Source organism: Callionymus lyra, chromosome 4 (assembly GCF_982586985.1).
Source record: "Callionymus lyra chromosome 4, fCalLyr1.hap1.1, whole genome shotgun sequence".
NCBI classification, from domain to species: Eukaryota; Metazoa; Chordata; class Actinopteri; order Syngnathiformes; family Callionymidae; genus Callionymus; species Callionymus lyra.
This window is the reverse complement of record NC_141821.1, coordinates 28878321-28905825: the sequence shown is the minus strand read 5'-3', so window position 1 is coordinate 28905825 and position 27505 is coordinate 28878321. Positions and strand designations below refer to the sequence as shown.

At 40.8% G+C, this 27505-nt stretch overlaps 2 protein-coding genes across 7 annotated transcripts; one reads left to right on the top strand and one right to left on the bottom strand.

Annotated features, from left to right (window-relative positions):
* The first annotated feature begins 20 nt into the window (after positions 1 to 20).
* On the top strand, positions 21 to 4251 carry mfap3l (microfibril associated protein 3 like). Of its 2 annotated transcripts, none has more exons than XM_087789583.1 (3): positions 21 to 235; positions 1426 to 1811; positions 2795 to 4251. In XM_087789583.1, the coding sequence occupies exons 2-3, from the start codon at positions 1541 to 1543 to the stop codon at positions 3715 to 3717; spliced, it is 1194 nt and encodes a 397-aa protein (XP_087645709.1). In that variant the 5' UTR covers positions 21 to 235; positions 1426 to 1540; the 3' UTR covers positions 3718 to 4251. The 2 variants fall into 2 exon arrangements, with proteins under 2 accessions (XP_087645709.1, XP_087645710.1); XM_087789584.1 differs by lacking the exon at positions 21 to 235 and adding an exon at positions 1174 to 1343.
* A 1647-nt stretch (positions 4252 to 5898) lies between these two features.
* Positions 5899 to 27221, bottom strand: clcn3 (Cl-/H+ antiporter 3). Of its 5 annotated transcripts, none has more exons than XM_087789578.1 (15): positions 27081 to 27221; positions 23935 to 24116; positions 16870 to 17030; positions 16156 to 16255; positions 15692 to 15879; positions 14255 to 14377; positions 13269 to 13475; positions 13107 to 13187; positions 12763 to 13015; positions 12153 to 12445; positions 11898 to 12084; positions 11059 to 11457; positions 10612 to 10828; positions 9858 to 9933; positions 5899 to 6848 (listed from the first exon to the last, which is right to left on the bottom strand). In XM_087789578.1, exons 2-15 carry the CDS (start codon positions 24095 to 24097, stop codon positions 6660 to 6662), a joined length of 2637 nt encoding a protein of 878 aa, XP_087645704.1. In that variant the 5' UTR covers positions 24098 to 24116; positions 27081 to 27221; the 3' UTR covers positions 5899 to 6659. The 5 variants fall into 5 exon arrangements, with proteins under 5 accessions (XP_087645704.1, XP_087645706.1, XP_087645705.1 ...); XM_087789581.1 differs by lacking the exon at positions 5899 to 6848 and adding an exon at positions 6881 to 8815; XM_087789580.1 differs by lacking the exon at positions 9858 to 9933 and having other exon boundaries at positions 27081 to 27219.
* Positions 27222 to 27505: the final 284 nt, after the last annotated feature.

Genomic DNA, 27505 nt, shown 5'->3' with positions numbered 1-27505 from the left:
AACAACAATCCAAGCGTCTGGAAGAATGAATAAGTAACTGTTGTTAGTGGATCTCAATGATCGACTCCTTGTGTGACGACGTTAGTCAGTTTCACCGTCAGACCTCGTGACGTCACAGCGGTGTAGCAGCCGCAGCAGCAGCAGCAGGATCTGGATCAGGATGGAGATGCAGAGAAGGAGCTGAGACCAAACACACCTGGAGGTTCCTTCAAGACTCACTTCCAAAGATCATGCGGTGAGTCTTAAATAAACATATATTTATATCCGCTTATATTGACGGTCATTCGTTTTCTCCGCCGTTTACCGCAAACGCAGCTTTAGATCATGTTTCCTGTTTTCTTTTTCTTCTTCCACTAACAACATTAATGTGTTTTTAAAACATACACGACAACCATATTAACGTGTTCAACAAACATTCACTTACATGGACATGGAAAAAACAAATTCCAGTGTATAGCCGGATCCCACGCCCTGGTTGTCGGCTTCTTGTGTATCACATTTCGAGCGCACTTAAAACCCCCATTCGTCCATTTTAAAACGTGAGAAATACGACTCGATAAATACTCATTCTTGATGTGCGTGTTATATTTCTTTGGTTGGAATTGTATTTTTCCATCGATGTGAAACCAGGAAATAGACGTGGCCTAAGCCCCGTTATTTCCCAGCTAGCATGTTATTAAGCTGTTGCTATCGTGTCAGTGAAGATGTCCTCCATAATACGCTTGTATAACATCTTCAACCAGTTTAACTCTAACGTGTTATTCTTACACAATAATGTAACAAGGACGGTGTGGCTGTTAGAATTGTAAATAGGGTATTTAAATGAATAAATAATGCTAATGCGGCTCCTATTTCCCAGTGTAACTAAGCTGTAGCAGCGTTAGCCTCATAAAGTGCTGGAAAAACACCTCCTTTGAACGAGTCTCACTTTAGCACAACCGAAGGATTTTAACCAACATAGAATTTAGGGATAAATTGATGTTTTTGTATGAGTTTGAACAAAAAAAATTTGTGTCTGACACCACAAAGCACATTACACAATTTCCTTTGGTCCAAAGATCAGTTGCATCACTAATACCACGTCTGTCTCTTAAATGGAGTTGAAAGTCACATTATCTCAACTTTTACAAACCAGTCCCTCCATCACATGCTCTGTGAAGCGTGGTGGAACGAAGGAGCAGCTGTCCATTGTCTTGAATATAAATATATTTCATTTTCTTTCATCATGTAACTGTTATCTGTGAGACGATTGTCACATCACTGCTCTTATCCCAAAACAAGTCATGACACCTGACAACTCAGGACAGAAAAAGTAGATTAATTTAGCAAACTTCTCTTCCGGGGTAGGGGATTGTGATTTATGGTTCACACAGTTCAGTTTGGTTGTGTCAGATGTTTTGTTGAACAGCGTCTTCTCTCCTGCAGTGAGATGTTGGGAGCAGCAGTCGTGAGGAGCAGGTCTACAGTCGAGAGATAGCCAGTCTCCACTCCAAGGCCGAGGAGGAATGCCCCTGGGGTCCCGCACCGTCACTCAGACAAAATGCAGCAGGCCGGCGGATACGTGGTTCTGATTCTGGTGGCCCTGACCGCCTCTCGCGTCACGGAGGCCTGGTCAGGAGACTCTTCTTCTTCCCTGAACGCCACCGACAACAGCACGGACAGCGAAGGTTTTCTCCCGACGTTCTTCAGCACCGTGAGCCAGTTGATCGCCAGAGAGGGAAGCTGCGTGTTGATCGACTGCAATGTCACTGGAGAACCTTTCCCCAGAGTGAGCTGGTTCAACTCCCACGGAGAACGTTTGGACACCAACGGTAAGTTTTATCTCCACTTCTTATGGTCTATCAGAAGATTTCCTAGTGTAGCAAACCAGGAGAAACTATCAGCCCACAGGTATTTTTCCTGTGTGTGGCCTGTCGTGACTTGCCTGCACCTTGTTGTCGGCTCAGGGAGTTTGCATTTCTCCCGAGTTTACACAGGAAACGCTTAACTCGACTTCCTGTCTCTCTCTCACATTGTTGTCCAGAGCAGCTCTTCAGTCACATGGGAGTGAAATAAGCAGGAGGTCGGGTGTTTTCCAGGCTGTTGTGCAAAACTTGTCCTGGTTGTTGAGAAGTAGGAGCGAGAACAATGCGATAACCCAGATTACGTTCATGCCTTTGATGGATTTGGATTTAGTTTTTCCTCAGTACCTTTGAACTCTTCCGCTTTTCTGATCAGTGGAAAATAAGCTGGTGCTTAAAATACTTCTCTTTCTTAAATTATTCTTCTAATATTTTATACTGTGACTGTGAGGGACTGGGAACCCCAAAAAGAAGAAGAAAAATCAACATGAAATGAGCTTAAATATGCCTATAAAATATTCCTAAACCTTTCATTTAAAACAATGGACATATTCACAAACAAAAAAAAGTCCTAAACAAATCTCTATTGAAAGTTAATAAAATGATGTCATAGCAAATCATAATTACAAATTTTCCCATGCAGCTTTACTTTCTCTCATGTACTTAAAATCAGCCCCAGTTACAATAAAAAAATATTTTAAAAAGTTCATTTTTTTTATTTTTGCCTTTCGCAGACCAGATATAATTATTGAAAAGAAGGTCAATTCTTTGCATGTTTTTGATTCTTTAAGCCATTTCAGGAAGAGGCAAGAACCTGTGAAAAATAGCTGTTTGTAAACGCAATTGTATGAAACAAAATCCCTCCTTTGAACTAAATATCTTATCTTATGTATCGTGTCTCGTGTGCAGTCAGTCGGTCAGAGGTTCTGAATCCACGTGTCCTTCTTCTGCAGGGGGCAAGTGGTGGCTCCTGGACGATGGTGTCCTGAACATCACCAGCATAGAGTTTGCCGATCGTGGCAAGTACACGTGCATGGCGTCCAACGTGCACGGCATCTCCAACTGCACCGTGACGCTCCGGGTGGTCTTCACCAACGGGGACATGGGCGTGTACTACATGGTGGTGTGTCTGGTCACCTTCACCATCATCATGGCCCTGAACGTCACGCGCCTGTGCATGATGAGCAGCCACCTGAAGAAGACGGAGAAGGCCATCAACGAGTTCTTCCGCACCGAGGGGGCCGAGAAGCTCCAGAAGGCCTTCGAGATCGCCAAGAGGATCCCCATCATTACGTCGGCCAAGACGCTGGAGCTGGCCAAGGTCACGCAGTTCAAGACCATGGAGTTCGCGCGCTACATCGAGGAGCTGGCCCGCAGCATCCCGCTGCCGCCGCTCATCATGAACTGCCGCACCTTCATGGAGGAGATCCTGGAGGTGGTGGGCGTGGAGGAGATGAGGCACACCTTCCTCAGGCAGGCGCTGGAGGGGAGCCGCGAGGTCGCCGGCAGAGTGGCCGCCATCGGGGCCAGAGACGTGTTCACCATCCTGCCCGAGACCGAGGGCGGCAGGGAGCGCAGCGAGTCGCCCACGGCCGACTCCGAGAACTCGTCGCTGCACGACCAGCCGCAGCACATCAACATCCAGGTGTCGGTGCACCCGCCCCTCGCCGACGGAGGCTGCATAGAAGCCCCCGCCGAAGCCACGCCCACCTCCCCTCAGAGCCCCCCCTCACCTCTGCAGCCGGAGGAGCAGCCTGAGGCCCCGCCCGAGGGTCCGCCCGAGGCCCCGCCTGAGGCCCCGCCCGAGGCCCCGCCCAGCAGCGACGCCACGAGCGAGGCCCCCCCCTGTCAGGTGATGTACGAGAGCCACGTGTGACCCCCCAGATTTCTGCTATGCATCTTGACCTGACGACATTTGAATCCTTGTTAGAGACAAAACAATCACTTTGTCAACAATCATTAACGTCGGAATGTATCGTCACATCAATGTAACAAGCATAGAATTGTACTCTCCACCACTTAAATTATTGCAAACGGTTAGTTTCTTACTTTTTTTAAAGACAAACCCAGCCTCAGACTGCACCATATGAAAGCAGGACTCGAGCAGGACCAGGACCACACGCTGGACTCGTGCGTGTGAACAGACTAGCTGTACGTTCATAACCTTTTTAGTTGTTTGATTTAAGTGCTGTGATCTTATCATAACATGTCTGGGTTACTTTTTCCTCGTCGCCTCCTTTTTCCTGCTCGTGACGGCGCTCCGTGCGACTCCTCTGCTGCATGTTCAAGCGGACGGTCCAGGAGTCCAGACACTCTGGGAGACGAGCCTTCGCTCCGCTTGGCTGCTCTGCTTTTACTGGTGCTCATATGATGCCTCTTTTGTAGTGAATAAAAACGGAGGTGGATGGAAGGTCGACGACTCTTTATTGCCGCTGGTCAAACTCAAAAAGATGTTTCAATGCGTCTCACGGCGGGGAAAAGGATAAATGACATGCTCTGACACCATTGACCGGCAGGTACATAATTGATGTGTCGAAATGAAACACGCCGCCTACATTTCACGCCACAAACGCACCTTAAGAAGACTAAACTAGGCGGGAAACTCTTATCGTCCAACCTGGTTTCTCTCCCTCTCCACAGTCCAGAACTTTGCATTCACCTGGTTCTGATAAACAAATATCGTGACTTCCTGTGTGTGTGTGCAGCAGAACTGGATCCTCGCCCTCCTACTGTCAGCAGCAGGCGACTGTGGCTGGAAATAAACATTCAAATGGTGTCTTCGGGGAAAATGACTAATGTGGCATTAAGAGGGGATAATGTGGTGCTTCAAGTACGACTGAAAGAATGTCTTATATGTAACTATTTTAATCACGCCTTAGCAGTGAATCCACATCCTTATGCAGATAGCTCTGAGGCAAAGTAACACAATCTAAGAGGAACATTGTATTCATGGTTACATTTTGTATCATGATGACTAATCGAAGCGCTAATCCCCTGACAGAACACATTTGTGTCATAATGTGCTCATTAAGTGACGAGATGATGGACTGAGTGGGCAGTTTCAAATGTAGTGACTCAGGTGGGAGTCCTGTGTGTGGTGATGATCAGGAGTGTTATCTATGGAACACCCTCGTCACAATTAGGTAATAAAAGAGCGACATCCAGGGGAGAAGACCTTCAAATGGCTATTGTGAAATAAATACACGCATAAATGTCTACAATAAAACTTAACCAAATGGTCTCATCCTGTTTTCCACCCTCCTTAAGAGAACTTTGATATTCGTGACTTCCCTTTTAGAATACATTAGTGTTTAAGTCAGAAAACCAAAATATACTAGTTTGTTTTCCCATCGAATATAAGACGTCAACTTATATTCACACGTGATACTTTCAATAGAATGTCCAAAATGTAAACGGCGTCCTCTAAAGTATTTGTAACTAACGTTGACTTTATGTTAAATGGAGAGAACAGATGTGATGAAGGATGATCAAGATTAAAGGAAATGCTGAAAGATGCCTTTTTTCAAAACGGAAATTGTGAAATTTGTTTCGAAGAGATCTTGTGTAACAAGTATTCTAATGAATCCTGGAGCACTACACAAATATATAAATATTTCTTTCACTATTTCATTGAATAAAAAGCCTCCGAGAGGTTTGTCACAGCGTAGAAAACACTTTTAAGCGCTGGAGAGAGGAAGTGACCATATAAGGATGTCGCTTTAGTGACACGATAGCACGTTTTCGGTAATAAACGACCTGAAGAAATGATTTGAAACGTCATACATTTATAGAAATAAACAGCATTCGTCGATGGAGTCGGTTGATTTGAGAGTTTAAAGAGACGACGTTTCAGTGAGAACTAGGTCTTCAGCTGTGGAAGTAAATACTGAATGAAGACAGAAACATTTACTTTGAGCAAATATCACTCATGACTGGTTCGACTGGTTCAACAATATAAACATTTTAGCAACAGCTGAGTAACGTTGAGGTAAAGATGAATACATCCCATACAAAATGACGATTGTTAAAATCAAACAGAGGAAAGTCTCACAACGTGTAATTTCAATAGTTTTAATTCATCACCTTGTATAATTTAAACTGCAGATATATCGATTTATTCCATTTACAAAGTGAAAAAGTTGTTTTTTCTTAAAATGGATCATTTGAAGCGTTAGTTCCACGTACGGGTCGACGAGCCCGAGGAGCAGCAGCGACCCACGTTGAAAGAACAAGACTCCGGGTTCGAGAGCGTTGATGCTGACACACACACACCTGGCTCCGAGCTGGAAGTGGCTCTTCTCCCGTCTGGAAGGACTTCACGGTCAAAACACAAACACGTCCAGGTTTCCACACCACGACATCCAAGATGAGGAGCAGTTAATGTTGCGATGCGGGCGTAGAGACGCTCCAATATGGAGTCAGGTGGCGTCTGGGTCGCCATGGTAACCTGACTGGAATGTTATGACATACAGACGCAGAGACTTCACAGAAATAAATGAGGACACACGGGTCAGCTGTGCACGTGGCGTCAAGGTCCGTCATCGCAAACCCCCCTCCCCCTCTTCAGCGGATCATCCTGACCTTTGACCCTTCACCTGACCGTGACGAAGAAGAGTGCAAATGTGAATCTGTACATTTGTGTGTGTGTCGGAGGACGGAGCATGCATGTCTGAGAGTGTGTGTGTGTGTGTGTGTGTGTGTGTTCCACTCCGCCGCTCACGAGGGCCTCAGCAGCAGAAAAGATAGTCCTCTTCCCTTTCATGGCGAGCGTGTGGGGGGGCCACAGTCTGGACAGAAACAACCCACCGGCTCCGAGGGTCAGAGGTTGGCTCCGTCCAGGAGCCCCACCTCCTCGTCCTCCTGCTCCTCCTCCTCCCTGCCGCCCCCTCCCGCCCAGGCGTCCTGGAAGGAGCGGATCAGTTGAACATGATTGACTCGGGATCTTGGTTTGCCATTTGAGCCATGTGACGAAGGATATCTTTTTTTGTGATGATGCCGAGGAGCCGCCTGCAGGGGGAGACAGAGGACAGAAGGTTGGAGAGAGTGACTGGAGCAGCGGCCGCACTGGACGAGTCTAAGTTCTGTTGTCGTTGGCTACCATCATCCAACTGGTTAAAGCAGGCTCAGTTAGTTAGTAGGTGAGAGTGTAGTGAGGCCAACAGAAGGAACAGAGGAGGAGAAGTTACGAGAAACTACAACCAGAGCAGGACGACACGACATTTGGTGCCGGCAGTACCAGAGGAGGAACAGCTGAAGGAGAAGAGCTGGAGACTCACTCTCAGGATACTCGTGTTCCTTGAGTCTTTAAAATGTCACCAGGTCAACAAACAGGTCATGAACATGTTGATGAATTTATCGACACTCGCGTCAAGAATAATCACTACTGTGAAGTAGCTAATATCTAAAATACACAAACAGTTAGTGCAGGTTTTCGACTCAAGTTAGCTCTGCTTTTCATTTAGTAAAAACTTGTCAAATGGATTCACATAAGAACCAACAGTAAAGATGTTAGCTGACGGACTATTGTGCATGAAGCTCAAGTTGTAGGAGGAGACCTTCACAGGACTGATAGTTAACGCTTCATTTTGGTCTAAAGTAAAGTAGCTTTTCGACACAGCTTCACGGCAAACTTATCCGTCATTTCTCACAGTTGGATTTTGGTATTTTATTCTGTGAGTACAAGTCTATATACAACTTTATTAACACAGTCCTGGTACACATTGATTGTAAAGATCTGTCTGTGATTAAACCTCAACTGGTTAAGAAATACACCAATGCTCATCTTTCCATGTGCGCTCACTGAGTCAGAGCTAGATGTCAATTAAAACCGATTTGGGTTTTTTCCTCAAAGATCAGCAAGTTAAACCAATCGATCCAGTCCAGTGTTGAACAGAACTGGGGACCCGTGGTCTCCTAAATGAAGTTTTTTTTATTTATCATCCACGGTGGTGACTCAGAAAAGTGTGATGAGTACACATGCACCGGTTGTGATGTTTTTTAAATTGACTAGATGGACTTTTATTTTACCACCACATCTGAAGGATTTGCAATAATTGTGTTTTCCATGTGTACACAACGCTTTTGCTGTTGTAAGAGCTTGAATTGTTGCAGTGCGTCACTGGATTTCATTATGATTGACGGCAGAGCTTTTCACAGTCGAGTCGTTTCGTGGTGTCACTCTTACAGAGACACAAAGAAGCAAGTGTGTAACCAGAGTGGCTTGTGTGACACACACTTTGTATCAAAAGGTTGAATCGCTAGTGTTGCCAGTTCAAGAGCATGATATCAGGAGTGACGGTTGAGAGACACAATAGTGAGGAGGAGATGTTGTTCTGCAACACAGCAGATTGATCTGTTTGTTTGAGAAGAGCAGCAGACGATAGTCTACTGTTTGTTCAGGTCTGACCCCAGATGTCAAAGAGTTGAATAGTTTATATTGAAACAATGTTTCCTGTAAACAGCCGCTGAAGCTCAGTCTGATTTAAAAGGATAGTTGATGAGACATCTTTACAAAACTAATATCATTATCATTAACTAGTGGCATCGAGGTAACTTCAAATCATTTTAATTCATATGAATGACTTACAAATCATTTCAATACGAATTGACTTCATTTAATTGTAATGTTCTAACAAAGCTTCACATTACCGAGGTCAATTAATAGTAAATGATGTTCGACTGTTCAGCCTGAACCAGCTGGCCTTCAGGAAACATTGTCAAAGTTCATTCAAGTAAACAAATATTGCAACAACGTCATATCAACGCCACAAACTCAGGGAAAAAAACTAGATGACTACTGCACGACGTCACTGCACCACAGAGCAAACTACCACTACACACAAACAAGGAATCACGACTAGAGACGAACTCTTCGCTCGCCACAAACTACTCTAGGAGATTCAAACGCTCAGTCGCCAGGGACGACTAGCTACTCGCCAGGTGCTGGTTAAGACGACGGGTCACAAGTTGTCAATCTGCAGAGCCGTCCGGGTGAAAAGGAGGCAGAGTAATAACAAAAGAACAAAGAAAAAAAAAAGGGGAGAACATTCATTATTGGTGTAAAAATATATGAAGAAGGTCATGAGACTGTCTAACCGACCACTACATGAGGAACAGACAGAGGGAGGTGAAGGTTAGCAGGAGAACTATGAGGTGGAAGTACCGACTCAGGCCTTTTCAGACATGTGATCTGCAGGGCTGTCGAACTCGCGGAAGAAACCTTTGAAACGTTTGAGTCGTGGGCTGAAAAAATGTGTATATTTACTCATTTTATTTACATACATTTTAAATGTATTATTTCTTTTATATATTGTTGTGAAATGAAGTACGAGTCGGATTACAATATTGTCAATCTTGAAGCTTAATCTTAATTATCTAGTATATAGTAGATTTTAATCAACAGTTTTAGACTTGTATTTAAACCAACCTGTTGCAGTGCATTATGGGATGTATGCATTTAATAGACAGCATGAAATATGTCACAGGAGACTGTGAGTTTTACATGCCTGGTGTTAGCGGCGAGTTAATGAGAACTTAACTCGTACTGAAACATGGGGTGGATTATCTTTCTTGTTCATATCGATGTTGAACGTAAAACACTAATATAAACGTCATATATTACTGGAGACCAAACAAAAATCGGAGAAGATTGATTAATTCACTTAACATCTGTAGAAAAATAATTAATTACAGGAACTACAACTTAAAGGTAAACTTCTAGATCCAATAGATGAGCAGGTTAAGATCTCATGTCTGAAAGAAGCTCCACAGTCATTCAACAGAAAGGTCCAGCACCAGAGATAACCCAAACACAGAAAATGTAGGGGCGCAGGGAAATCTACGCAAGTTTCTCTAGAAGCAGCTCCACACCAGAACAACCCACAGCACTCGACAGACAGGAAGTTGAGCTGAGAACCTTCTACAACCATTCAGACCAATCGTCATGCATCCCTCCAAAAAGTGCCTAAAGAGAGGAAAGCGGGGAGGTTTGAGTAAAGGGTCGGGGGGTCTAGTCACCGAGGGCTCCGTTTGCTGCATGAGCTCCTCCAGATGCTCTAAAATATTCTTCTTTGTGATGATGCCCAACACAATCCTGAAACACACACCTGTTATTGGGATGGCTGGCCAAAAAAATGAGGACACAAAAAAAAACAAAAAAGGGACAGAAAAATGCAACACAAACCTATCACAGTGAAACTTAGAAGAAATAGACATAAAACGTTAAATGATTCAACAGAATTCAAAATGAACTTTCTTCTATCCTACAAGGTCTAATGGTTATAATCTATAACTTGAGTTTTTTTAATTATTGAAATGGAAAATGGTCCAAAACTAAATTGTAAAATAATAAAAACTGTAATTATTTGTCTCAATTTCAGGAGTTTCATAACTATATGTGAATTACACTGATGTAGCAAATAGTTGAAGGAGGCTGTGTTCATGTCTTAAGACAATTTGTTATACAATTATTACTTTTATAAATAAGGTAATACTAGAGTAAGGTTTGGTGAATACGTTCTTAAACAGTTCTTAAATGGCCAGTTTAAAAAAATAAACGCCAGCAAACCTCCTGTTAGGAAGCCATGTTAGTTTCAGCAGCACAAGCTCAGCAGTTTTCTGATGATGTGAAACCAGACCGTGTGTGTGTGTGTGTGTGTGTGTGTGTGTGTGTGTGTGTGTGTGTGTGTGTGTGTGTGTGTGTGTGTGTGTGTGTCAGCCAAATCCTGTTTCCGCAAATTCATGGCAACACAAGACGGCAGCTTCTACTCACCCGTTGTGAGTGACCAAACACTGTCGCAATCCCAACTTCCTGAAGATGTCCACCACGATCTCCATGGGCGTGTGGTCGGTGACGGTGAAGGGACTCATATCCAAGATGGAGCGCAGCTTCAGGGGGCGCGGGCTGTCGGCGGGGAGGGTGGGGGCGTGCTGGGTGAAGTAGACCCGAGAGTTCAACATGATGCCCTCCTGCTTACGACGAGCATTGTCTGACAGGAAGTAGAAGAGACCAGGTCAGTTTGTAAACATGTTGGTAAAACAGCGCCACCAGACCATTGAAGGATATAACGTTTCAAATGTCAAAACTCAATTAAATCATTTTTAATTCATAGCCTTTTGATCCAGCTTGGATTTCCTTGGTCTTAGTTTTCAACTGTGGGTTGATGGCTCTATGTTCATCACTTCTTTAAACCATTAATATAATTCCATTAAAACACACCTATAGCGATGGTGATGTCTCTGCGCAGGGCGAAGCCCACCAGCCTCTGGGACTCCTTGGACACTATGACGGGAAATCCATTATAACTGGTTTCGTTGATGACGGCCTGCAGGTTCTCCACGGTCAGGTCGTCTTGTGTCAGCACCGCCAATGGCGGGTCGCTGCGCCGCGGCCTCATCACTTCCCTGGCCAGAGTTGTGTGCGTGAACTCCTCCTTGGCGTCCAGGAAGGGGTACCCGTTGAGCCGGATGTGGGCTTCGTAGATCCCCTCTCGGCCGAAGGCGTCTCCCACCCACTTGCTGGTCATGACGGCGGCCATGAGGGGCACGATGTACTCCAACCCGCCGGTCAACTCAAAGACAATGACCACCAAAGAGACCGTCATTCGGGTTACACCGCCTACAAGAGGAAAATAAACAATTACAATTTAACTTTCTTTGACTTAATAAGCGATGCACCGAAATTTAAATATTTGCCAAAACTGAAAATAAGGTAACCAAGTCTGTTTCAGTGAGAGGGGTTTCACACTTTGTTACAAAATATCCTACGCTCTTGAACCCTCCATAGCGATTCTGAAAGCTTTGAATACATCATTCGTCTGTGAAAAGTGGTGCCGACATTGTGTTTCTTCTGGTCATTCTATCACCAACATGTACAGATTTAATTATTAAAGTGTGTCAATGAAAAAAGACCAGGCGGATAAAAGTACAGTCGCAATGAAGTGAGGAGGTTCTGAGTGGAGCGTGTGTCTGCAGACATGCATTTCAGGCCTAGTAATTCCGATTAAAAAATAATTTTCGGTGGTTAAAAAGTTGGTGCCTTCCTTGACGTGCACTCACCCAGACACGCAGCGGCGCCCACCATGGCGTAAAGTCCAGGGGTGATGCAGTCAGCACCGACTTCACACCACTCTTTGAACAGGAACCAGTCGTGGTGGTAATAGGCCAGCTGCTCCACTGCAATCCCAACGATTCGACCCGCGATCGCCCCAATAGCCATGCTGGGGATAAACAACCCTGCAGGGACCTGAAGGGGCAGGGAGTGGTATTAGCGTGTGTTACCCCAGCATCTCCTCGCTGATGGATGACGCACACCTTCAGTCCAAAGGTAAATATGGTCATTATGATTTTAAAAATGAGAGCCAGGCAGAGTTGCCACATGGCGGAGTAGACACCAGGGCCCGCGGGGCGGTTTGGGTTGTCAGTGAAGGCTCTGCTGCCGTTCATCTGGCTGCGGTACTGGCAGAGTTGAGAAGACTCCAGCGGGCCGCAGTCGGTGAACAACTCTTTGATCAGCTCGCTGGTGTTCTGACGCGTGTAGGGGTTCGGGAAAGCAACGACTGCCGTTATCACCACCACCAGGATCACCTCCAGAACTGGATACTTTCCTAAATAAAGAGGGTGAAGCCAGAGGTCAGAGGGGATTGTGGTTATAAAAAAATATTGTTAGCCTTAAACTGGTCAAGTTTTCTAGTTTTTGAACGTTTACAGTAGTTCTTACCAGCAGCAACACTATAGAGGATTTACAAGTGAATGTTGAAAATATTGTTCAAATTATGATTGAACTTATGAATTTATCTACACCAAAATTTAATTATATTTTCCTCATCCTATTATTAATGTTTCCTTTTTTTAATATGGACTTCTTCAGCCATACTTCGCATCCTTTTAAAATTCATCCCCCCAAAAAAATAAAAGGACTTGCCAAATCGAGTGGACTTGCGCCGCCGACACCAGGCAATATTGGCTCGGATGAAGAAGGCGCCCCACAGGCCACCGAACACTCCCAGAAGAATGAAGGGGATGAGCTCAAACAGGTACCATGGTGTGTGGTACTCCACGTAGAACAGCACCAGACGGCTGTTTCCAAATGGGTTGATGGAGCGCAGCACAAAGGCCGCCACCAGGGCGGCGAAGAAGGAGCGCCAGAGTGTCTTCAGAGGAAAGTAGTAACTCACCTGAAAAATGGAGTCCAGAATCATCAACTTAATATAACTCTCATCTTGAAATAAGAAACCTTAATATTTTGCTCATATGTATGTTCTTTACCTCCTCCAGACTGAACAGGACACCTCCTATCGGTGCTCCAAAAGCCACAGACACTCCAGCCGCCGACGCAGCAGAAAGAACCTACATGAAAGAAACGTAAAAAATGGAAATGAGAGTTTGTAAACATTTTAAATAACGATCAATAATTATGAGTTATATCACCTCTCGTTTCTTTGCCTCATTCTTGCTATATTTCGGGAAGAGATACGAGAAGATGTTCCCGCAGCAGCAGGCCACGTGGACCAGAGGTCCCTCCTTCCCCAGACTGAGTCCAGATGCCACAGCCAGCACCAGAGTTATAGTCTTTATCATCAACGTCCACTTTCCCAGGTAACCCCTGATGATGAACCCACTTAGGATGGTCTTTATCTGAGGAACATGATCAGGTTTGGTTTACACTCGTAGACTTTCATCTTCTTGCCAGAACAAGTTAGAAACTGATCAAATATTTGATTCGAGCCATTAATTTCCTCAACAAATATTAACAAATTGGTTCTTCTTATCCTCGTTTGATGTTTTTCGGAGACACTAACGGCTACAACTTATCAAAGCTTTTTATATCAGTTGTTTAATGAGAATATTTTTTGAAACATGAATATATTATATAAAAAGTCTATGTATCTATCTATCTATCTATCTATCTATCTATCCATATTGAAGTGATTTCTTCTAAGCATTTTCTAATGCTTTAATTTTTATAGTGGGTAAGATTTCGCTGAGACTTTTTCCGGTAATAAAATTATAAAATGTAAAATATGTAAAATAGAGTATTTTTACATAAATAAACGGTTTGGTACTGCAAGCAACTTCAAGGCCACTTAGTGACCCAAAATAGTTACAACCAGTTTGATAGATACGCTCACTTTGGAAGTGGGACTTTGGAACAAACATTAGATGATTTACAATAAATCATACATACAAAATGATAAACACCAAAGACTCTAACCACCCTTTTAGCTTACAAATGACCAAGGCTTTGACCAGAATGAATCAAAAATTGTAAGATGGTTTATTCAAAACAATATATTTTCAATATATTTTTCAGTAAAATGTTAGCGGCATTAAGAGGATTTGTAACATCAAGGGTTACACCACAAAATGACCTTTAAGACAACATTCTGTACAATACAATTAGTGTCAAATGTTACCTCTGGGATCCCCGAGCCACATGCGTATGGAGCAAACACCTTGACCAGGCACACGGCTAGGAAGGCAAAGGAGAGAGCCCAGTAGATGTACATGAAGTAGTTCATGATGTAAGAGCCTGGACCCTGAGGGAAATAGGAAAAAGAAAAGGAGAAACAAATGAGACAGCCTGAACACCTATGACATAGAAATGTTTATTTAGTTCACAAGGACTGTGTCTACAAATAACATTTACTTACTTACTAAATAAGTTGTAACTTTAGGTGTGCTTTGAGAAGTTAAGTAAGTAAAGGTTATTTGTAAAGCACCTTTCTAGACCAGGGTCACAAAGCGCTTTAACAATCAAATACAATACACAGTTAAAATATATACTAAAAAGATCAAGACACATAAGACAAACACAGGACTCCCAGAAAATCAGGGAAAAGCCTGCACAAATAAATATGTCTTAAGATGTTTCTTGAAGGAGTCAGTAGATCCATCAAACACAGAGGGAGAGGAAGATCGTTCCAAAGCTTAGGAGCAACAGCCTGGAAGGATTTCTCTCCTCTGGTCCTGAAGCGTGTTCAGGAACCATCAGTAGATTCTGATCCACAGACCTCAGAGCCCGAGCTAGGGTGTAAGGCTGGATCAGATCACTGATGTAAGGAGGAGTCTGGCCATGAAGAGCTCTAAAAGTAAGAACCAGAATTTTAAAATTGACCCTGAAAGAAACTGACAGCCAGTGAAGAGTTTCAAGGATCGGGGGAAATGCGAGTTCTTCTACTAGAGCGGGTAGGAATTCTCGCTGCAGAGTTTTGTAATAACTGCAGGCGAGACAGCTCCTTCTTGTTCAGAAAATAAAATAAACTTTTACAATATTCTAAACGAGAAGACACAAGCACATGGATAACAAGCTCCAGATCATGTTGTGACATCATTTTCGAAAGTTTAGAGATTTTTCTCTGTTGAAGGATACAGTTTCCGGTCAGTTTTCTGCATTGTTCTGCATAGAGACATGTTTTTGTCAAATACAACACCCAGGTTTCTCAGGCTCAGTTTGACAGACTGACCTAAGTCACCCAAGTACTGACTCAACCCTGGAACCTTATCATCAGGCGCACTAACCAGAGTTTCAGTTTTGTCCACATTTAGCTGCAAAGTGTTTTCACTCAGCCAATGTTTGATTTCTAGCAAACAATTGACTAAGCTGTTAAGTCACATACAGGCTTAAATCTGCCTATATCTTAAAAGAAAAAAAAAACAATGGAAAGTTTATTTCAAGGAATAATCAAATAGTAGATCTCAAAGATCTGGGAAAAAAAGTTTAAAAAAAAAAAGATTATTGAGCAGTTCATATGTTTTTAGCTCCTTTTATATTAGAATATTAACTTATGTATGTTCAACAAGCCCTGACAAAGTCTGATAAATACAGAGAGATAAAAAGATTCTGTGGATACCTCTGCCTGGCCGAGAATGAGTTCAGCCCAGCTCTTCCACTGAGGACACTTGTCTCTCTCTGCAAAGGTGGTTTCATTGGACGTCCAGCAGCACTGCTCGTGGTTGAACCACATGGCACTCAAGCAAACCCCCTCCTTCAGGTCATTCAACCAGTCAGCAGCGATGTCGATCAACCCCGCCAGAGCACCTGGGTGGACGAGAGCAGACACAAGATGAGGAGATGAAGAAGAACATGAAAAAATAGAGCAAAAGAAGAAGTTACATTTATAATCCTACTGATACTACATGCACCAAACTAAATACAAAAAAAGGCACAAGGAAATAAAGGCAAAATAAAATAAAATGATTAAAATATACTGTATGGTGCTATTGTGTGGCTGTATCATGATAGATCTGGTAGAAAACGTTGTATTTGTGAAAGCTGCTATAGTAGATGACTCATGCAAAGAAGAACTTTAGATACCTGAGGCCAGGCCTGTGAGCGTCACCACCAACCACCCAGACCAAGCATCGTACAGGCTTTTGGTGAACTCCCATGCCGACTCCTTTTTCTTACTGTTTATCTAAACACAAAAACCAGAACATAAATACTTAAATACTCAAATATATACTGATTTATAATAAGCTATTATAGAATCTAAACATTAAGAAATGACAGAACCGAGATGAGACAAAATTACACTTTTTACATCCTTAGTTACAGCATTAAATTTTATGTATTTAATCTTTCAATATCATTCTTTTAATTTATTACTTTTGTCTTTTGGCTCAGCTTAGGTCCCGTAATTACAGTATTACAATATCTTTAGAAATGTAACTACGGAGGAATAATGACACATTAAATCTATTGGACTGAACAACTCTTGGAAAACTTAACTGACCACAATTATTTCAGGAAGAGGACTTATTAGAAACAGAATTTAAACAGTGTAATGTTTGGTTGGACAGAATTATCAAGGTCAATAGTACCAATTTTGTGGATTCTGGTTCAGGTTCTGATCCTCTAGATAAATGTTATTTGATGTTCAAAGTCAAGCCAAACAGGTTTGCTCTTGTCACTATACCAGCGAACACTGAGGAATCAACATGATTTAATTTCTTTATACCATAAGAAACACTGACTAACATATTAACACATTTTATTTTATTTATACAAAAAATATATCCTTATTTTTACCTTCCGATGTCTCTCACGGTCTTTGCATTTCTCTCTGACCCAGTCAATGGTGTGAAAGTCATCGTATGTCCCCACACCAGGAATAGGCTCTTCTAGGAAGTCCAGCAGGTGTGTGGTGCTGCTGGCCATACCCCCGCCGTTCGACACGGCGTAGTTAGAGCCTGAGGGATGGAAAACAATTTTGTCTAGATGTGAATAAGGCAAAAATACATTACAGAGGAAATGAAAATAAATGAATTCCATTTGTCCTGCTTATTTATTTAACCTCTGAATTCAAAGGGGCTAATCATCATTTGAAATATTCTCTCAAAGACACTATAGCAGCAGAGGACACAGAAGAAACCAACAGGGGAAAGATAAGCACAGACAGATGAAGTAGGATTAAAGCAATACCATCATAGACATTCATTATCCTACAGAGAAACAGCAGTTTAGTCACATAATACACATCCTAAACAGGCCAAATAGTAATTACAAGACTTCAAATGTAATGGTTATTTTGGTGTAGCTTATTATCACACATTTTCACTAGTGATCCTCACCAAACGTACAAAGAGGTCAAACATACCATTACATGTCTATTGGGCTATATTAGCGCAACTTTTACATCATGATCTTAAACCACGAAGAGGGAACACTGAGCCGTGTGCACAGTTAACGTCTACATCTGACAAGAAACGTCTGGGCGCGTCTGTTCTGTTCTGCATCACTGATTCATCAGCAACAGAAAACAGTCCGACTCATATCATCATACAGCCACACAACATACTTCAGTGAACTGCCCAGGGGGGTCACTATGTAAAAACAGTGTCACCACATCTTTTCTTAACATTGCTCTGTCATCGGAAACTTAATAATGAAATTATGTGTGTGTGTGTGTGTATTGAATATATGAGATATATCTCATGGAGACCAAATAAATGAATAGTTTTTATCATCAACAAAGACAAAATAGCGCAGCACTCGTCCAGTTACCTACAATTACTTGGTAAATGAAGCAAAAATTTTAAGAATGTTGCCCAAGAAATGCATTTCAGAAGTGAATTTAAAACTGCTTATTCTCTGGAGGAACAGGTTTCTCCTGTTAGTGTGCATTCACGGATATCGCACTGAGAAATTAATCATGACACATGCTCAAGCTATTTGTACGTTTCAGGCAAGAATGACAAATATAGTCAAAAGTCAATAACTGGAAAATAAAATCCTCTGACAAATTAATATTGATACTCCCTCACTATATATTGATGGATACACATTGATCAGATGGTAAACTAATTCAGCAACAAATGTAATCTCCCGGTCATCTGGCCTAAGGTCGGTTCAAAGTGCAAAACCTGCGGTGACCTGAGAGCAGATCATTAGATTCTTCCGTTTAGGTGATGGCAGATGGTTGCACTCTGGTGTAAAAGACCAGTGTTTGAGGAAGGCGGAGGTTAAACCACTGAAATGTTGATTTAAGATCAGAAGCAAACTGCAAGAGAGGTAAATTCCATTTCCAAAAATAGTAATGATCCATCGAGAGATGCAAACACCAACAAAGTAAGTCAGTTATATCAGGTATTGACACACTCAACAAGCAATGACCTTAAAAACTTCTTCTTTCGTTCTGCAGGGTTATTTTAGTTCAGGACTGATTAAGCAAGATAACAAACAACATGTTTCTTATTTATTAGGAATTACATGTATTTTTATCCAAATGGATGTTTTAAAACAAAAATAATACACTACATTCAGTGATAATTTTTTTGTAATAGTCAAAGTTGCACCATTTTACACACAATGTACACTATATCTCTCCATTCCTTGTCTTAATGATTTGAGTGCAGAATCTTACAGAAAGAAGTGATAACATGGTGATGCCACATGTGCCGTCAAGCCTTTATCAAGGTCTGTTCAGCTGGGGAGGGTTCATACTTGGGGGAAAAAAAAAAGAATCAAACCTTTTTGAAGGTCCTTCTTTCGTTTCCTTTAGTTACTAAACGAAAGGTGACATTTCTGTTACAAAGTGCTTCTTAGAAGGCTGTGCACAAATTGTTGCGGTCCAAGATCAGGTGACAGAAAGCAATCAAGCATGTCACCAGTTCAAGCGACACGCCTGCACGGACACAAAGGCTGAGAAGAACAGGGACGTCACCACGTTCTGCAAAGATGTGAGCGACACCCCAAAAAAAAGATAATATTGTTCAACCTCAGCTGTCTCACATTCTTTCAGTCTGCTTGTTCAAGAATACTACAGCATATGTTGGCACAAAAATGTGTTATTTAAATATCACAATCAAATGTATAAAATGTTTTTATTTATAAGTTATATGTTTATATTTTTAATGTATTCATTCCCCCCCCCCCCCCCCAAACTTGTTTTTCTGCATTAAACATTTTGTTAATGAGAAGTTTTTAAAAATTAATAAATCCAATAGTGCTGGTATTTGTTCTGAGAGAATGTTGTTATGTTGTTAATATATTTCAGTATATTAAATATTTGTATATTTCCTGACCATCAAGAACATCAATCTAAGAAAAGTATAAAAAATGTTGTGATCTTCTCTATTAGAGGTTTTAAAGGTTGCACTGAAAGACAAGACGTCATTAATGGATCAAAGATGAAACTTTTTTCTTTTTTTTTTTGTTGACGTGAATTTTCTTTGGTATGAACAGAATTGTATAAACTACAAAAGGTTTGAAATAATTTGATGGTGGTGAAGAATTTCTGACTACATGTAATCTAGAGAAAGCGCATGAATGATATTAAAAAAAACACCTATCACATATTGTAGTTTGGACCTTCAGCACCAACCAAATATCTCCATTGTTTTACAACTGATACTTTGTCTGTTCCAGAATAATGATTTATCTATATTGCAAACGGTTATCGGATAAAAAACATCTAAACAAACGAGTTTTTCAAATAAAACGATTTTTAACCAAGCAGGTGAGCGGGAAACTAGACCAGAGGCTGTCGAGGCAGCTGACTGTGTGTCAGCTGGATTGGACTAGCATTAGTCTGTTAAATCGTCATGTGATCAGCTTCATGAAACAAACTCCACAGCCTCCATACCATTGACCGCGAGTTGTCGAGTCTGAGTCCAAATGGGAGAACCTGACAATAAATGCATCAGTGTGTATTTTTTTGTTAGATGGAAGACCTAATAGAAGAATGTCAACTTGTGACATCTATAACGATACTAAGTCAGCTACAAAAACCATAAAATAAACGTGCTTTGCTGGTTTACCTTGAGAAGCAACTTTTATGAGGTAAAGCAAATTGAATTTCAAGCAAAAGACAAAAGTCAAATATCTACAGGCTTCTTCTAGGCTCACTCTCAGTAAACATTGAACAACTTAAGTGGATGAAAGGAAATAGAGGAAAGATGTTTGCTCTTGAAAAGAGAGGTTTTCGAACATTTAACTTTATGCTGGACTAGGAAAAAAAGATCAACATTAAGATTTTAATATACCATTGTGTTCCTGTTATTTTTATGACATTAAAACTCTCTAGTCAATTTTTACTGTCAAGCTGCTTTAAACATGTAAATCATAAAAGAATAGATAGAATTTTTTCTGCTTTTTTTTTTTTTTTACCAATGAAGGTCATACCAGCCAATATTACAAAGCTTTGTCATGACACCGACGCTTGCACCAGTGCCTTAGAATTATCATCTCACACAAAGCAACATCACTTTAATAGCGCTTGTAACAAACATTAATTTAGAATCAAAAGAAAACATTTATATACAGTGATTTATATTTTTTAGAATACAAGTCAAATCGGTTTGTCATCTGGACCAACCTGTGCAACTGTCAGCTGTGATTGTTATTCCACGTTAGACATGTTAGTTACATACATACAACCGGACAATATTTGGACCATAACTACTGGTAGAAGTGTTATGGTCCAAATATGTGATAGTGATTTGTCATTTCTATCCTCAAGAATCAACATTCTCTTTCGACCAAAAATATGTTTGGGAAAGAAACAAAAAAGGATAAACTTCATCATAAAATAAAATTCATGGCCGGAGGGTTGTTCCTTGAGACATTGCTGTTCTTCCATCTGTATGAACCTGTGTTGGACTGCAGTGCAAACACACCCTGAGCCAATCATCAACCAACAGGTGCAACATGAAAGGTGCCCGGATGACTGTAGTAACAACGGTGTCATAACTGATCCACATCCGTTTGCTGGAGCAGCATCTACAGGCCTTACGAAAAACCACGAAGGAAATGCGTTATAAAAGGAGGAGTGTTCCCCATCATACCTCTCTTGTGGATCTCCTGCAGTGGTATGGTGTCCCCTCCCCCGTCATACGGCAAGTACGGGTCAGCGACAGCGTCTTCTTCCTCCATGTTGGCAGCGAAGACGAGGCTAAGCTAAGCTAGGCTTTACTGCGCACTACTCTGTGTCCGTCGCTGCTGCCATGTTGACCAGCGCGCTGTCAGAATGACAGTGTGTGTTGTGAGTGTGTGTGTGTGAGAGAGTGTGTGTGAGTGTGTGTGAGCCTCTCTCCCTTCCTTCCTCACCCTCGCTGCAGCTGCTGCCTGCTCACCAGGATGATATCATCACATCTACCAACCCTTCACCGTGACAGATCAGGCGCGCGCCTGCCCAGTTGCTAGGGGAGATCAGCCTGTGCGGGACAGACCATAATGCTGGGTCAGAGGGGTGTGTGTGTGTGTGTGTCACTATAGGAATCAACGATTCTGACCACTGGAGGAGCTGAAACTGGAGCCAAGTGTTTAATAATTGTAGGGAAAACGCTTTTATTTATTTGTAATCTATTGTTAAATGTTTTAACTCAAATGTTATGTGTCCAGTCGTGACGATACAGGAGCTCACGTAACAATAACCAGTAACTGATTGTAGTTACATCACAGTAATATCAAAAAATAAAAAACAATGAATGCCATCTCTGGAATGTAGTTTCTTAGTTTCACAATTTACTTACTTTTATTTGTTCAGGCTTTTCCTTGATTTTCTGGAACTCCTGTTGTGTTATCAGTTTTATCTTGATCTTTAAAGTATATACTTTATTGAATGTTGTTTTGATTGTTTAAGCGCTTTGTGACCCTGGTCTGGAAAAGCGCTATATAAATAAAAATTACTTACTTACTTAACATTACCAGTTCATCTTTTAAAACTCAGTGCACTGTTGTGTCTGCACGATAAACCACGGAGAGAAGTCGGCTCTCCTCTCCGGAGTCAAACCCTGATTCCCCGTCAGCATGCAAGGCACAGAAAGTACCATCCGAGGTTGATGGGGCAGTAACTGTCGATAGAATCCATCCTTTCACAAGCCAGATTTGAGCAATGTATCCTTTAACATGGAGGACCTTCATTCCGACATGTTAGCTTCCAAATAATTACATAGATGGAGGACGTCAGCTTGAACGCTGATTTTGTTGCTCTACAAATGTTTCTTTATTTAAGGTGTGTTTATACACAATGTTTCCATAGAGCCTGACAGGTCGTGCTGGTCAACTCTGTACAAGTTGATACACACAGCCATATCATTTTGTTTTACCTCATCCTTAAGGTAAAAGTATTCCTACCTTTCATTACAGCGGTCGGTGTCTTCAGCCATAGCAGGATTTAGTCCACATCCAGGTAGAAATTAACAAAAAGTAAACTATTTGAAGTATTTCCATTTTAAGCAAAAATGATCCCAGACATCGGTTCCCATGACGGTATTTCTCCGTTGACTCGAGTGTAAATAAAGGAAAAGTTTCAATTCCCACGAGACAAATTCCCTAACGCACCCACAGAATGACGAGGCTGTTGAAGAGCTCAGGTCTCACAACAAAGTAAGAGTAGGAGAGAGGCGAAGAAAGCCAGTTGAAAAGAGCACATTCATCTTGCTCAAAGGGTTGAAGTGACTGGCCCAGAGCCAAACTGGTTTATGTTAATGACAATGTTACACAAATGCAGACTGACAAGACCTGTGGGTGGGTTTATGGAAATGAGTAACATTCTGGAGCACAGAAAACACGCGAACCCAGGGTGTCTCGTAGTCAATCGCCAACTACACAACATATACACAAACGTATTATTGCACTGTACTTGTTTTTCATATTCACTTCACCAGTTTTCACTTGGAATATAACAGCTTAATGCAAAGTTACTGTTACGAGTCATGACATGTGTTTACTTACAAGAACAAAAAACAAACATTTTTAGTCTTCAGGCATTTGCAAATAATAACATGTTAAAGTGTATTAAGGCGACTGCATACGACAGAAAATTTTAATCAGCTTCATGGCTACAAAAAACACAACTTAGTAAGAGAACACAATTTGAGGAATCAAGTTTTTTTGGGGTAGATCTAAATCTACAATATTAACTGTTTAACCAGGTGCCAAGTTTGTGACATATTCATGCTTCTTTGTCATTTTATTTTCAGTAAAGCGAATATGATTCCTTTGTAACAAAAGCCCTAATACACCAGATTTCTTTATCTTACCAAGAGATTTTGGAAAACTGACCCTTAAAAAACTAAAAGATTCAAACAATGGTTCTTCCTACACGTTATCAACAAACCAAAATGCATATACAATCTGTACAATTAACCTTATTTGACTGACAGAACTATTATTATTACTGTGTAGTTAAGTAGGGTTGTTGACGTTTCATGAAACATTATGATTAAATGTTGTCATTTTTGTGAACCATGCATGAAATTAAACCCCAGTTACTTACTGACTTAGCTGTAAAAGTTTCTACACTTTCAGCCAAGGCCTTAAGATGTGGTGAAATATAATGTGTTCCGACCCCACCCTTATCATCATTTTTTTAATATTTGTGTAGCTTTGAGCTCTTTGATCATTTTTATCACCTGTATTGAGCCAGTACAGATACACTAATATTAATTAAATGTTAAGTACACAATTGATCAAAGCATGGGATAAATGTGCCCTCGGCTAAAAACTAAATTAAGATGTCTATACGCAACACTATTTCTTGGCGGTCCAACAATAAGTAAATTGGAATGCCAGAGGACGTTATCCATCTGAACTACGAGTGCGTGAAATTGAAGATCCCCCTAAAGAGAGCTACAGAAAGAAAGTTCATACCTGGGGAGGAAGCATCCCCATCCAGCAGGTTGTCATCCTCAGTGGTGTGGAAGTCCATGACCATGCCGGCTCCATCCAGCAGCTCTTCGTCACTGCTGGCACTGGCGATGCTGTTGTAGCTGTTTCTGCAGTAGCCCCTGTGGTACAGCTGCTCCGACTCCATTTAGCAACGCGCCACAGCCCTGGACGAAAGTCAAGGAAGGAGAGAATGATGGGCATTTAACGCCGGCAGTTTGAAAACTTTAGGGTTGATTTTGTTATGGAACAACTGAAAATTTAAGAAAGTAAAAGTGAGGTTTCTTAGTGTCTTTGGAGAATATTCATTTGTCCATTATAATCGGGCAACTACTGTGCAGAATTATTTTGCAACTAAATGAAAAACAAATATGTTCCCTTCAAATGTGTTCCCCCTGTTAAAGTGAGAATAATAATCAAACCAAAATGACAACAAATAAACTTAAGAGACTTAATAATAATAATTAATAGACTTAGATTGTGTCATCTTGTTCTTTCTTTTTATTGCTTTTTGTTATTGTTCTTGTTCTTATTTTTATTTTTTATAAATAATCGTCTGTATTGCTGTGTCTAATTGGAAAAAAACAATTTCCCGAAGGAGACCTCCTGAGGGATCAATAAAGTTCTACCTAAACTAACCTAACCTAAACATGAATTTTAAAGATAAATTCATTAGCAACCAAAATATCCTCAATCCTTCAATACCGGTCACAAGTCTTCCATAATATTTTAGCTATTTCAAGAGTGCCATATTCCCCTGAAAGACTTCTACCATTTCAGACTTTTCTGAGTCCAGTAAATATATGTTTGGCCTATTTGGTCTGAGGAGAAGACGTTGCTTAATAATTATGCACATCTTGATATTGTGTGTCCTTCTCCTGAGGCAACAACCTGCTTCATTACTCAAAAACACATCACCGGATATGCTTAAATCCCATAAGTGTTCCAGTTTATACAGCTTAGTTGGAACATGTGCATAAAAATGATGATGTGTGTTAAGTAATCACTTGCCTAATAATTGAGATTACACAGTGTCGACTGATGTAGAGCGTAGTAACAAAATATTTCATTCACTTGTATTCGAGGCAAAAGACTTCACAAACAAGCGAAAACTTGAAACGTGATCAAATGTTCATGTTTTCTGCAAAATTATGTTGTCGATGATGGAGAGATTCATCTCAGCGCACAAGAAAAAAGATGGACCAAAAGAAAAGCGCAGGTGGAGAGGTTTAAACACCGCGCGCCCCCTGGTGGACAGAGGAGAGAACGTAGGTAAGAATATGTGAGACAACGGAAGATAATGATTGTCATAAAATGACCACATGATACAATATCAATATTTTTTATTCCAGTCATAGCAAGAAGACAAACCATCAGTATTGTCCATGTAGACTGCATGTAAGAAACTTACAAGACTGATAATAGCCATTTAAGTGTACATTATGTGTGTGTAAATAACACTGCAATGTGTTCCACTGAACAAAGAATTAAGAGTAACAATTGCATTGATGTGTCAAATCCTTATTGATCTATTACTGGGTAGTGTCAGTATTATTGCTGTGTCATCAGAATGAGGTGAAAATGTGAAGCATGTTAAACACATAAGAAGTTTTCTTTTATCGCTTCCAATGATTGGTTCGTACAGAGGTGTAACCACGACAACTGTTGCAAAGATGTGACTCAGCATTTGTCCTTGTAACAAACTGTTAGCACCTCCTCCACCCAGAGCCAATGAGTGGACAAAATAATTCAGCTATAATTTGCTTTTAATTAGTATAATATACAGGTTAGTATATAAAAAAATGATATTAAAAGATGCCTTTAAATATATATGTTTAGTAATTTAAGATTTTTTTTTTCTATTGTTCATTTTGAGTGTTATTTCATTCCATTATTTTATTAAGTACTGTCTGCCACCAAAAAAAACCCTATGTTTGGCAATAAAACACAGGTAATAAAAGTTTCCAATACCGATTCTGGAACATGGTTCTGACAGCTAAGGGAGATGGGTCCAAGATTGAATACTAGGATCGAATTAAAAGAAAGATTAATATAGATTTCTTTTCATATGGAAATCAAGGTGCTGTGTCGTACTATCACCTGCAAGTAAACCTAACTAATGCAATGTGTCTTTATTAAGGTCAACAATCATGAATGAAAGTACCTAGAATAACTTAAAATACTTTCTCTTTTATGTCATCCGTGTGTGTTTAACAGACAGTCTTCATTTTTAACCAGTTTAGAACGTGAATGGCTTTTTTAAGTTACAAATACTGGTGGCTCATATTTAATATAAAAATTGTAAAAGCTTTGTACTCAATGTGATGTTTGAGCTGTTAGATAATATGAAAAATAAAAAAGCTCTTCTCAACACACGTGCCTTAAATCTGAAATAATAGACATGCTAAATATAAATAAATAAAAAAAGTATTCCAATTCGTCTGCCTGTTTAATAAGGTGAAGATCTTCTAGTGGATCTAGTATATTCTAGTTGATGGATCTATTTAGTTGTATTGCAGTTACTTTCTGTCTTCCCTGCGAACCAAAGCAACACAGCCAAATATAGATGTGCGAATAACGGTTTTCAGAGCTGTAGCTTGAACTTCAGTTGTGTGACATCCACACCAACAATAAGTCACTCAAAAAACAACGATCAAATATGTTGTATTCCGTGGACATTAAAACGATTGAAAGCAAGTTTGTGATCCTGAAGAAGGCTCTTCTATCTCTCTTTCTAAAACACACTCGGCTAACCAGCTAGCTGTCGAACCCCAATGGTTATTTACGTCCGGGAGAACGGAGCTGATTTTAATTCTATTTTATTGGGGGGTTTACTATGTGTGCCATGTTTGACATTGAATGAAGAAACAACTCGTGGCGTGAGATATGAACGCTTTATGACAGTGAAACAAGCAGTCCATGCTAGCTGCAGCTGTTAGCTGAGAGGAAGCTAACGGGCACCTGTGCGCTGGTGCTGATGTGATGTGTAGTTGCTTCCATAAAATATATATATATATATTTATATATATATAAAAGGGACTGGCTTTGAAAAAAACAGTTATTATGTGCGATTACGTTTTATTCTAGAGTCTTTCTTTAAACGGTCCAGAAGGAAATTAAATAAAACGTACCTTTCCTTTGCCTCAATTCCGGCCCCAGCACGAAAGCTCATCTTTGTATCGTGTTATTTTAAAATAAATGCTTTACTTTTCTAGATGACTCTAAGTCCTCCATTTCACCAAAGTGTTTTCTTTTCCAGTCCCATCGCTGACGCTGACGTCCACTTCCGGTTTTCCATCCCATCCTCGGAACACACGAGGAAAGAACAAACGCATGTATTATTTAACAGGAATGTCTTTTGGGAAATTGTGGCTTTTTCTGCAAATACAACCAGACACTGTAATTTGTTATGGAAAAAAAATGCATATTTTGCCTTTGAAGCATTTATTTTACAATAATTTGAATTAAAATAAATGAATACTAGGATAAAACGTTGCAACAAACCCATCATTTTCAGGGAATAATGACATCGATTCCATTGAGTTTTCCACCATCA